The 13,338-nt window shown below is 33.2% G+C and overlaps 1 protein-coding gene, 1 long non-coding RNA gene and 1 pseudogene across 3 annotated transcripts; 1 reads left to right on the forward strand and 2 right to left on the reverse strand.

Moving 5' to 3' along the window:
* Positions 1-10,226: 10,226 nt before the first annotated feature.
* Positions 10,227-12,794, forward strand: LOC104778337 (inactive GDSL esterase/lipase-like protein 25; annotated as a pseudogene). Its single transcript, XR_015594617.1, has 5 exons — positions 10,227-10,583; positions 10,678-10,793; positions 11,227-11,427; positions 11,515-11,767; positions 11,853-12,794. The product of XR_015594617.1 is annotated as an inactive GDSL esterase/lipase-like protein 25 (transcript).
* Positions 11,418-11,896, reverse strand: LOC147947897 (uncharacterized). The gene is made up of 2 exons (XR_015594618.1): positions 11,767-11,896; positions 11,418-11,658 (listed from the first exon to the last, which is right to left on the reverse strand). It is a non-coding gene; the product is annotated as an uncharacterized LOC147947897 (long non-coding RNA).
* Positions 12,365-13,327, reverse strand: LOC104778336 (17.4 kDa class III heat shock protein). The gene is made up of 2 exons (XM_010502764.2): positions 12,913-13,327; positions 12,365-12,836 (listed from the first exon to the last, which is right to left on the reverse strand). The coding sequence occupies exons 1-2, from the start codon at positions 13,123-13,125 to the stop codon at positions 12,576-12,578; spliced, it is 474 nt and encodes a 157-aa protein (XP_010501066.2). The 5' UTR covers positions 13,126-13,327; the 3' UTR covers positions 12,365-12,575.
* Positions 13,328-13,338: the final 11 nt, after the last annotated feature.

The raw sequence follows: 13,338 nt of genomic DNA on the forward strand, positions 1-13,338 counted from the left end.
TCAATCTTATTCGGACTACTCTTTGTTCACTTACACGCGTGGACGTGTCGAGATTCGAGTCTTAGTTTATGTTGATGATCTTATTGTTTGTGGCAATGATGGGGACGCCATTCGCAAATTTAAAACGTTTCTTGGGGAGTGTTTTCGTATGAAGGATTTGGGGAAGCTTAAATACTTCCTCGGCATTGAGATTGCCCGTAATGAAGAAGGTTTTAGGTTAACACAACGGTATTATGCTTTGGATATTGTAAGTGAAACAGGGTTGCTTGGTTCTCGGCCATCGGTTACACCAATGGAACAAAATTATCATTTAGCTTCTGATACGAGTCCTTACCTCCAGGAGCCTGCATCATATCGACGACTAGTGGGTCGTCTTATCTATCTTGCTAATACTCGACCTGATCTTTGTCCCAATTTATGCAAAAGCCGCGAGAGAGGCACTTGGAGGTTGCGTTGCGAGTAGTCAAGTATCTTAAAGGAACAGCGGGGCAAGGTATTTTACTTAGTTCCCGTACGGATCTGGAACTCTCGGTTTATTGTGATGTTGACTGGGGTACATGTCCGTTATCTCATCGTTCTTTAACTGCCTATGTCGCTTTGTTTGGTGGCTCTCCAATCTCTTGGAAGACTAAGAAGCAAAAGGTGATGTCACAATCGTCTTGTGAGGCGGAGTATCGTGCCATGTCTATTGCTACGCGCGAGATAATGTGGTTGTGACAACTATTTAAAGATTTGGGTTTCCCACCAACTGCTCCTTCTCGTCTCTTTTGTGATAGTAAGTCTGCTCTTTATATTCCTGCTAATCCTGTTTTTCATGAAAGAACAAAGCACATAGAGATCGATTGTCATCGGGTACGTGATGCTATTAAAAGTGGAGTTCTTACAACTGCCCACATCGATACTAAGGAGAAATTGGCGGATCTTTTAACAAAGGCTTTAGGCAAAGTTCAGGTTACTGTTTTAATGTCCAAGTTGGGCGTTTGTAATCTTCACGCTCCATCTTGAGGGGGAGTATTGGGCTGCATATGTATATTGGGCCTCGATGTAACTGTTTAGCCGACTTGTGTATAGTTGCTTGGTCAGCACTCTTTGTTTAGGGTTTGTCGAGTTGATCGAGTCTGTATAAATAAGCCATGAGGCAGCCGTAAATAACACACACATAATTCATTCAATCTTTACACATTACAAATCAATTGATTTGTTCTCATTGATTTTGATAAATTGATTCATGCGAAGAAGTTTTTTTCTCGTTCGTATCGTGAGAGAGAGAAATGAAAAAACGAAAAAAAAAAAGAGAAGAAAAAAAACAAACCAATGCATTATTGACACGTAGGTGTCTCTCTGGATATCTAAAGTGGTCTAGGCAGAGACACAAATCACAAAATAATTACGATTAAAACTTTCTTTTTTTTTAATTTATTATTAAAAAAAAAGACATCCCAACGGTGTAACCAATGAGCATGCTTTAAGGGAGAAACCCCAAAATCACGGGTTAAGTTGCGACAACAGAAAGCGTAACTAAATTAGTTTTGCATTATTGATAAATTATGAGGAAATTGGAAAAAAGGATGTTTTTTTCAAAAAAATGTCCATATATACTTTATTTTTTTTAGGTTTGGTGAAATAGGCTTTATAATAATAAAAACTCAGTTTTATCTCTACTTTTTTAAACCAAACTAAAATACGAAAATACAGTAAATAATTAACAAAATTTAAAAAGAAAAACCAAAGTGATGGAAACCTCTAATCGATTTAGAGGTTTATACGCCCAAAGAATGAAAACCCTAAAACATGTATTAATTAATCTGTAATTATCTAATGTTTGTCAATATTGTTAATTTAATCGGAACATGCATAGGCTAAGTTAAAGAGTTGTTTTTGATACTTATGGTTGTTATTGCAGGTCTCATCATCGTCGATGGAAGTGGGAGTGGTGCCAGATGGTGGATCCGTGGCTGATGTTTCATATCCTTACGGTGGTTCTGCAACAAGTGGAGCTGATCCGGGGAGTCAGAGGGCTGTACCGTTGACGTCGGCTGAGAGAGAGGCGAGGGTGATGAGGTACAGAGAGAAGAGAAAGAACAGGAAGTTTGAGAAGACCATAAGGTATGATTCACGTAAAGCGTACGCTGAGATGAGACCGAGGATCAAGGGGAGGTTTGCGAAGCGGACGGATACGAGTGAGAGCAACGATGCGGTTGCCCATGGAGGTATCTTTAGTGGGTTTGGACTTGTACCTACATTTTAGATATTGAGAGAGAAGGAGAAAGAGATGTTTAATGTTTGTTTTAGTAATAAGGTTTTTAATTAACGAACGTTTATTTTAAACGAGTTGTTTTTTTTTTTTTTTTTTTTGTTGATGAGTACTTTTTAGTTTGTTGTGGGAGAGAGGAGGAGAATTGAGTGGGTGGTGTTTATATGTAACTTGTTTTTGTATATATTATTATGTGATTTTGAATATGATTGTCAAACAATCTCCACACACCACTCTTAACATCGATGTGCATTGCCATGGCTCGAAAATGGTGAAAAAAAATGGGACAAAACGGTTTTACACACCATAAGCTAGTGCACTAAACGATTAAGGTTGTTTTAAAATTTTCTAAAATCGTTAGACAACTATTTCTAAATTTCGTAGAACACAATCTTAACAAATAATTACGATCTTACCTAATTATTAGATAAATATTGAGTTTTCTATTCTAAATACTAGGAAGCGGGCCCGTGCGTTGCCGCACGGGAAAATGAAAGTTTAAAGATATTAACATTGCTAAGTCATGTTTTATAGAGGAAATTTGATAATAATTCTCTCATTGAGAGTATTTCGGTTGTAGAATTTCTAAACTGGTTTTACGGCTATTCATTTTTCTGATTTATAAAGTTTTGTTAAAAATATATTTTTATAACTTTTTATAATCTTAATCACTTTTTATTTGGATGTGCTCATCATCGGCTATTTTGACAAAAATAATAATAATAATAAGCTAGATAAGTTAAATCTTTGCACGAAATAGGAGAATTCTAAGGAGTATATACATAAATTGGGAGTGCCTAACATTTTTTCCTAGCTTCCTCCACACTGCAGTCGTTAGCTTGGCAAAAAGATCTTAATTTGTAACCACATCTTAATTTTGTTATAACTATATCTTGCACCCAAAAGAAAACTACAAACTCTATTGTTAATTATGTTTTAGCCCGACATATATAGGGACATCTATCAGCAAAAATAGAAATGTTCCAAAGTCATGATCTCATTTATCAACTTTAAATCAAGATTCATATAAAGTGTACAATATGAACAAAACACAAATCATATGTGAGAAAAAATAGAAACATAAACAGATTTGTATATATATGCTCTACTGCTCGTTTTAAGTTACAATTGATGTTATAGTATATATACTATGTAGCCATATACATACTCAATTTGAGCATATTGCCAATACAATGCCATGATAGTAATGCATGTTGTCCAACTAATTAAACTCTTATACGTTAAAATAAAAATCTGAATTAACAATATACATATGTACTTATTAGAAATTTATTTTTCAATAAAGCAAAAAGAAAATCTAAAATTTCTTTTAGTGTTTCATCAATCAAGAGGAAAATATATATATATAAAAAGATGTATGAAATATGTTCACTTAAATTTTAAGATGCTCACCAGTTAATTTCTTTTTAAAATGATGAAATTGACACTTTAGCCTAAATTTCCCTATATATACTCCACTATCTCTGAGGTGTGAAACAATACTCAGAGAAATAAAAACTATTTTCAAGGTCCAAAAAATCTATATATACAAAGTACAAACAAAGAGGTGTGAAAACAAAGAGGTGTGAAACAAAAAGGTATAAACTAACAAGTGCGAAGATTGAAAGCTGGGATAAAATGAAGAAACACAATTGTTGGATCAAAATATTACAACTTTTGAAATCATTAACAAATCTAAACCGTTACATGAAATAATAAAAACAATCTCATATGTTAGATTTAAATTGACCCTCTAAAAATAAGTTTGCTATTATATTTAGACTTAATATGGGTTTGCTATTATAAACAATCTTTATAACCCAACGGTTGAGGATTGTTTTTTTCTTAATCTAAGGGCTGTTGTTTTTTTTCTGGAAAATTTGCTAAAATTCAATAAACCAAAGGATGTGTCTTTTAGTTTGTTAACGTCTTAAGTGAAGCATCATCTCTTTTTTTTCTCAGTTCTCACCACATTTAATTGTATATTTAATTTGTGATTCAAAATTTGGTTTGTTCCCTCCTCCCCTCTGAATGATTAAGTTTTTCGTGACTGTTTCATGAATCTTTTAGAAACAGAATAAAAAAACCTTCTTTTGAATCCTTTTACCACAACTACGCCATAGACTCATTACTTAAGTTTGGATTTTTGAATGAAATACTATATTTTGCTAGTTATTCTAATTTATTGCTGGATCTAAGAAATATATATATATATATAATATTGGAAATTTAATCCCTCTTTTTCCTTACTAATTTAATTTATATAAAGTTATATATCATATATCCCTATATATTTGTATCTTAAATTATTTCTAGTTTTTAAGTTTTCAAAAACTTTCCAATGTGTGTCCAAACATAATATCTTTAGAAATCGCATTCGAGAATCAAAACATGTGGTAGCAGTGGGATAATGTCTTTCAAAAATTTTAAAAAATCATGTTTGTGTAAATCATTGTTTCATCACATTTTTAAAATTACTTCCACTTATGATAATTAAAATATAAAAAAAAACTATTGGACTCTGTAAACAAAAATAGATTTTTTTTAAAAAATGAATATAGGCCCGATTGGCACAAAACTTTTAAGACTTAAAAAAAATAAAAGACTTGACAGCCAATAATTTGCCAATCAGACTTTTTTTACTTTTATTTTTTTTAAAGCTTTGTAAGTCACTTTTTTTTTCCTCTCCGTTGTTTTCTCAAAATTTTTAAAGCCTCAAATTCAGGCTTTAAAATTAAACAAATATAAAAACTTTATTTTTTTTCTTTCCATTATATTTAAAATTTCTCCACAAGTTTATATATATATATATATTACATAATTTTATTTTTATAAATTAATTTTTTTTATTTTATTCTCTTTTTTTAAGATCCATTCAATAATAATTATTTTTATTATCATTATTATCATTAATATCATCATTTCAATATATTTTAATAATAAAAGTAACAGCTATCGCTTTAAAAGTATTTGTTACCAATCAAATTTTAACAGTTAAAGTTTTTAAAGTTTCTACAGTTAAAGCATCTACAGCCAAATTCTCTACAGCTAAAATTTTATAGTTAAAGTCTTTACAGTCATAAGTAACAGCCGTTACCAATCAGGGCCATAGTTATATTTATTTTTTGGACAATGGAGAATAAGAAGAAATTAAGTAGGAGCGTGTGTAACCAACACGTTCGGATAACATGTCTTATTTCAATGAGAGTTGAAGGCTTGAAGCCGTGGGGGTAATGGTGAATAGAGAGGTGGTGATTACACGCCTACACCCCAACTTAAGATATATTACGAAGGAAGACATATATGATGAGTCACAACCATTGAAGATGACGAAGCCTTTGGTATGGCTAGCATTTTTTGAACACAAAGAGGCATTAAACTGTCTTTTTTTGTTTGTTTACAAAGACCATAAACGATGTAGTTGTGTCTCAGCTGTTGTGACGACGATGTAACAAATCTAAAACTTCTTTTTATTATTTGTTAGCAGATTAGAAGCAATGTTCACGATATCATCCCATTGATTTACAAACTATAAACATTCAAAATTGAAGAGTTAAGTTGTTTTAATTGAAAGCACTATGTAATGGAAAGAGATTAAAAAAGAAAAACCAATGGCTGCATCTCAAAACATACAAACGGCTTATAGCCAGAACATTCGCTGGGATGATGTAACAAAAAAATAAAGAAACATATGCATACCTCACCTTGAATTTTGTTATATATATTTTATTGGTAGGTATACAACTCGTCCTGATTGATTTTTTTGCTTATACCATCTTCCAAAAAAAAAGAAAAAGTCCAGCACACGTGTGTAGAGGATCTTCAACTACATTATACAATAGCCTTTCTACCATAACGTAAACATATAGACACCAACTACGATCATTTTTCCTAATCAATATGCCACATTGTTTACGATATAATTGTAACGTCAATAGTTTCTCAAAACAACGCCCACTTTAAATGTAAAAAATTGGTGACTAAGAGAATTAGACACCTATGAATTACAATCTCAACAAAATAGCAGACGTAACAATGGGCACGAGAGATGTGTAGGTTTTACATTCAGGGAAAATACTAACCAATATTTTGCGAAATGATGCTTGCTCAAAGGAGTCTAGAACGAAGATCGAATGCGTTTTAAGATATTGATTAAGCAAATTGGACTTTGTAAGCCCAGCTATCAGAATACTAACGGGGCAGTTGTAAGAATAGCAACAGTGGCGAGTGGCACTTACGGTGTGTTCAATCCGAAACGGAGTTAACAGACTCTTCCTAGCTAGAATTATGTACGAAAAAAAACTTCTCATAACAAATCTAATATGGCCACCGATCATGACACAATATTTTAGATTCCGCCCCCTTGTGCTATATTGTCATTCCTTACTATTGCAGAAGAGTGAATAAAACGAAAGATATGAAAATGCGAGATGGTAAGACAGCGAATTAATCACACATCATAATGGATGACCCTTTTACTATGAACAATCCACCATTTTAACAACCCAATTCTTCCGTTGTTACATAGCATTCCAAGAAAAAATCTTTCTTCATTATATCATTACCCATATCAAAATCTACCGGCAATATATACAATGCACACCTCTTAGGAATTTAATTATCATGTACGAACATAACGTTCCAAAGAATAAAGTTTTCTTAACCAAAAGCCAATACTAAATTAATAGGCAATACTACAAGCGCTAATAACGGTGATACCACAAAATACGAACCAAAAAGTCAAACACATAAACTATATATACACGATAAGTAATGTCACAACGTAATTAACGATAATCAAGGATAAGGAATATGAAGTTTCCAAGGAGGGCTAAAATGATTAAACGAATTCCAAATATATAGATCTGAAAAGAGGCAATTGAACAGGTTTTTTTACATAGAGAAGCGTTGATTCGGAGGGCTAAACAAAGAGAAGCGACGATTTGGGGAAGGAAGAGAAGTGCCTTTTCATTTAATAAATTAATGACATCATCTTAGATCTAAACCGTTGGATGAGAAAATAAAATAATTTTATCTGTTGGATTTAAAATATGATGTCAACAGTGTCTAAAAAATGGGTTTGCTATTATAAAATTATCTAACGGACAACATGTAGACAAACAGAACACTTAAGAAAAACCAGATTTCCTTTAATCTATAATCTATATATGAGAACAAAACCAATTTTTCAGGATGGACACTAACAAGTTTATAAACATACCTTGATATAGAGATTGATGCAGGTTAATTTAAAAACACTCCAATAAAACAATTCTTTGATTTTATTTTTAACTTTTAAAAATACTCTGAAAACGATAAATTTGAAACTTGCTTTTGTATTCCATATAAGTGGGATTTTTAAAAGATGGAGATACGACGAATAGATGCAACAATTAAAAGGTACGATTTTAAAAAGATGGGGGTACGACAAAAAGACACAATTATTTGGAGGAAAAAGATTTGCAACTCTTAGAACATTAATAAATATCAACCGTTAGATGGAATAATAGAACAATTCTCATCCGTTGGATTAAAGATGGCACAAGAAAGTGGGTTTGCTATTATATATAGATTCACTTTCTATATTTAGCAATCACTAAAAGTTTCAGAGTATACAATCTACTTTTTGGTAGTAGATGTCAACTAATTTTCTTAGAGATAGAGTAAAAAGAATAACACATATTCTAACGATTTTAGAGCATAGAGTAAACCGTAGAAAGATTATACTAAAATGTTTAGAACATAGAGTAAACCATAGAATACAAGTTCTGAATTTTGTAGAATTTAGAATTCCGGGCCCCTAAACTATTTAGAACATAAACTATTCCTGAATTTAGTATAACATGTACAAAATGTTAGAACACATCATCTTAAATTTTCAGAACAACAGAAAACGTTTTCTAAAATTTTTATATCAAATTTTATCCATAAAAAAAACAACTTATATAATTTTTTTTTTTTGTAAAAAATAATATTACCTCTATTATTGTATATCTACTTATTTTCCTATATTTCACATTTTAAAACTTGTTAAATTTGAGTTTTTCAATTTCTATGGATATTTTAGGTAAAAATGACCATTTTAAAAAAATGTATAGATGGACAATTTTTTTTTTAGTGATCCTTTATTTCCAATTTTCCCATAAATTATTAGTTAGAATATAAGACTTGTACTCATGAAGAACAACATGTAAGTTAAGAGGAAACTGCTATGTGATTCACATTTTTTAGTTCTCAACTACCACCACCAAGTCCGCCAGGACCACCACCACCGGTCCATGCATGCATGTATCCACATTTTTCGATTACTATTAAAAGTAAAAATTAGACAAGCTAGGAAAATCATGTACCTCGTCTTTTGAAGTTATCTATTAGTAGTATTCAAAAGAGCCAATCTCTGCATTCATTTTCCTTAATATAATGTGTAGCGCTGACAATTCATAGAGTGCAAGTCGATAGCGCGGGAAAATGAATTCTAACGGCAAAAGAAAACTATACACAGATTAACGGAATAGTATTCAATTACTCAGAATAAGGTTAAAGAATATAAGAAAAGCCATATTATCAAAAAAAAATATATATATATATATGAAATCCATCCAAATAGAAAAAAAAAAAAAAAAAAAAAAAAAAAACCTATGACATTTATAATCCTGACGTAATTCATGTAGCCGTTTTCGAATTCGTCATGTATGATAACTTATAATATTCACTTAGTCGGACAATGTCATACATGAAGAATTATATAATTATAAGTTATCATATATATATATATATATATATTACGTTGGTTAGCAAATATAGCTCAGTTTCATTCCATAATCCATATTGGAAGTATTACTTATACAGTACATATATATATATATATATATATATATTCTTTTCCATTTGCCGATTTTAAATGCTTTTTTAGAAAAGGAAAAAAAAAACAGTATCATGGTTCTTATGATTTTTGGGAGGGCGAAAAAAGTGTGGATAAAAAGAAAAATAAAAGTAATTATATTCATTTGACTATTAAGTATTAATACGTCAAATGAAAAATATGTTGCCATGAAACCGTAACAGGAAGGAAAGACTGTAGATTCAGTTCTAGAACCGAAAAAAATGATTGGATGCCAAGTGGCCAACTTATTTATTTGGTAAGGTAATTCAGGGTTTTGTAATGGGGTTGAAGCTCAACGGGAAGCGGATGCAGTTAGATTAGTCCTAATTTAAGGTTTTTCCTTGTAAGAGACAAACAAACATATATATATATATATATATATATAAGATACATTGCTTCAACGTAAGGCTAAAGTTTCTGTTTATATCATGTTGGTGTCCATTTTACATGTTGAATCGGCACGCTAGTGTGAGGCATGCGAATGATTTACTTTTTGTTAGTGTGATGTCTATTTTACATGTCACGACTCACGGAAGATTGTTTGTCAACAATTGATTACAACTCATCATTTATTTTCCGATGTTATCTAATCCAAGTTGTCAAGATCGAACTATATATCGGATTGGGTTGTTTTAGTCGTAAAATATTTAGAGATCAATTGCGAAATTGTCTTTGATGGATATATTGCGACAGATGTACACTGGTACGGTTCGTTAACTCGTGACAAGACGTCGTTTCGGTCGAAGAACATATGTATAAAGTTGATGATACTTAACTTAATACGAGTGCTTTTAATACTCGACTAGCTTGTTTCCGCGAATGATTCTAATGTCAAGGTTAAGTTAACGATCGTGAAATCACTTGACACAAAGAGAGTATAAATTATATATATTTGATCGAAACAAGTACTACCACAACACACTCTTCTAAATAAAACAATGATTTTTACATATGCTCACAACATGTAAGTGGATGTAAAATGAAATTATCATCATTAAAATGGTGTAATACTTTGTTTTCTTGTCGACTAATTAGTAAAATAATGCCACCACCAAAGGGATAACGTAGTAAATTTTCTTTTTTTTTTTAAAATTAAAAACGTTGATCACGTGGCTTCATCAATGCGTTTACGTTCATTCCTTCATTCTTCGTGGTTTCTAACTAAGTAACCAACGTCGAAGCTCTCTCTCTGTCTTTCCGATGTATCAATGGCGAGTCTCAAATCTCACTTCTTCGCTACTCTACTACTTCTTCTTCTTCTACTTCACTTCCCCACCGTCTCCTTTGCTCAGACGCTGTTCGTGTTCGGTGATAGCCTTTACGACGCGGGAAACAAACAGTTTCTCTCTCAGAACAGAGTTGACGCAAGCTTTCCTCCTTATGGAGTCACCGTAGGACAAGCCACGGGACGGTGGTCCGATGGTTCTATCGTTCCGGATTATCTTGGTGATTAAACTGATCACTTCAAGAATCTATGACTACTATGGTTTTTATTTTATTTGATATATATTTTGTTTTTTTTATTATTGTTTTTCCGCAGCTGATTTCATGGGAATTCCTCATATCTCTCCGATTCTCCAAACCACGGCGGATTTTTCTCACGGAGCTAACTTCGCTGTCGCTGACGCCACCGTTCTCGGCTCTCCTCCGGAGACGGTCAGTTTTTTTTGTTCTTCTTTAAATTATATTGCTAAGGCCTAAGAACACCCTTATTGGTTTAGATACCTAAATTATCTGATGATAACCTTTCAACTCTTCTCTCTCATTTTTTTAAAAGAACATTTTTAATTTATTCTAATGGGCAGGTATCTAACTTAGATACTCCCATGGAGTCATGGAGATGGGCTAATTGTTGGATATATAATTTTTATGTTTTTTTGTATGACTTTGGAATCAAGTTTGTAGTCAAGTCAAATCTTGGGTTGGGTGCAAACAAAAATCAATGTTACATTTAGAAACAAGTGCATAAGTATAATAATTGGTTGAAGCTTTTGGCTCTTGAATCTTGATGGTAGAAATTTAATTATAAGACAACTTTCTAAGGAATTTCAGATTAAAAGATTTAGATACTTTTGAATGTTTTGTACAGATGACTCTGTCACAACAAGTGAGTAAATTTTCGGAAAACAAGAACAAATGGACAAATCAATCATGTTCTGAAGCTATCTACTTGTTCTACATTGGCTCTGAAGATTACTTGAACTATGCTAAGAATAATTCAAGTCCCTCAGATGATGAGAAACAAGCTTTTGTGGATCAAGTCATCACTACCATAGAATCACAAATTAAGGTTAAAACTCTCAGCAGCTACATCTCTTTGATGATCTGTTTTTTTCTTCCCCTCTATATTTGTTTTCATCAGTTGATTTTTTTACAGGTGCTTTATGGAGCTGGAGGGCGGAAATTTGCGTTGCAGAACTTGCCACCGTTGGGTTGCTTACCAGTCGTGAAACAAGCAAGCGGAGATGTTCAAGAATGCGTGAAACTGCCTTCAGAAATGGCAGCTTTGCATAACAAGAACCTGTTGCAGCTCATGGTTAAACTCTCACGAGAACTCAATGGTTTCCAATACTCGTTTTACGACTTCTTCAGCTCGGTCCAAAACAGAGTTATCAAGTCTAAGACTTACAGTAAGTATCTTACAATAATGTATGTATCCGTCAATCATCATCGACCACCATAGACCTTTGACATTTATATTGTGTGATGATGCAGCATTCGAGACAGGGATCGCTGCTTATTGTGGAACTGGATCTCTCAATGGGACAGGTTGCTCGGTAGACAATGTATGCACCAAGCCTGAAGAATACATCTTCTTTGACGGTAAGCATTTGACGCAAGAAGCGAACCTTCATGTCGGACATTTGATATGGGGAGCAGATCCGGAAGTGACTGGACCGAAATCTCAGGGAGCTTATGGTCCTTCCTCTGGACATTACAGTCATCTTAGCTGATATACAAGAAGCTATGGCTGCCATGAGACCTAGACAGAGAAAAATTGAGAGTCATTGGCTATATCAAGAAGATGGAATCAGAGATGGAGAATCATTGGCTATATCAAGTTAACGAAGTTAGCTCCTTCATGATATAAGATTGTGGTTTCAATACATGAGAAAAGCCAAAAGAAGTTTAAGAGCTACTAAAACCTAAAACATCTCTTTTTCTTTTTGGGTTTGGTAACAAAAGTATCGAGCTTGACTCATAATAAACTAATCATAATACTCACATCACAACAAATCATCTGTTCTTAATTAACAAGGAACTAGACAAGGAAACTGAAACAACCGCTTTACAAAGGAACAAGAATCCTTAAAGATCCAACCTTGTGGTTATTGACATGTACCAGAAAACATGAGACAGAACAGAGTCCTTACAGATCCAAAAAAAAACAACAAACTAGAGCAGACACAAACAAAAAACACGAAGAAGAAACCATACTCAAGAAACAGCGATTTGAACAGTCTTAGGCTTAGGTGGCTGCGGCGGTAACTTGCCAACGGTGACAGTCAAAACCCCATCTTGATACTTAGCCGTAACGGCAGACACGTCAGCATCTTCCGGTAAGCGGAACTTCTTAACAAGATTCTGAGCAAGTCTCCTCTCAAGTCTAATGTACTTAGAACCTTCTTCACCATCATCATCTCTCTTCCTCTTCCCATTACTTTTAATCACCAACGTCCTCTCTTCATCCACAGTCACCTATCCAAACAAGTATATCAATAAAAATCCTAAATTTCACAACCAATTGACACTACTGTGGGTGTTTTGTAATTACCTGGATATCGGATTTTGAGATTCCGGGGATGTCAAGATAAAATATGTATTCTTTAGAAGATTCCAAAATGTCGATTGGGATGTTGTTACTTCCTCCTCCTCCTCCAACTCGAGACTCGGTATTGTTACCTTCGCCGGAACGAGGGATCGGGAGAATCAGCTTCTCGATCGTCTCCGGAAAGCCGAACAAGTGGTTTATCGCAACAGCACTCATTTTCTTTTTCTTTCTCCGATTCTGAAAACTTTCCCGGGGAAAACAGAAATCAGGAAAATAAAAGTATCAAACTTTTCTAACTGAATCGTCTTCGTGTTCTCTCGATTTGTTGCGTTTTGAAAATTAAGCTCCATTCTTATTATATCGAGGACACAAGAACGTTCCAGAGATTTAATTCTAGAAGGAACTAGTGATCTTGAGCTGTTTCCAAAA

This window comes from Camelina sativa, chromosome 3 (assembly GCF_030686135.1).
Source record: "Camelina sativa cultivar CO46 ecotype springtype chromosome 3, ASM3068613v1".
In the NCBI taxonomy this organism is placed as follows: domain Eukaryota; kingdom Viridiplantae; phylum Streptophyta; class Magnoliopsida; order Brassicales; family Brassicaceae; genus Camelina; species Camelina sativa.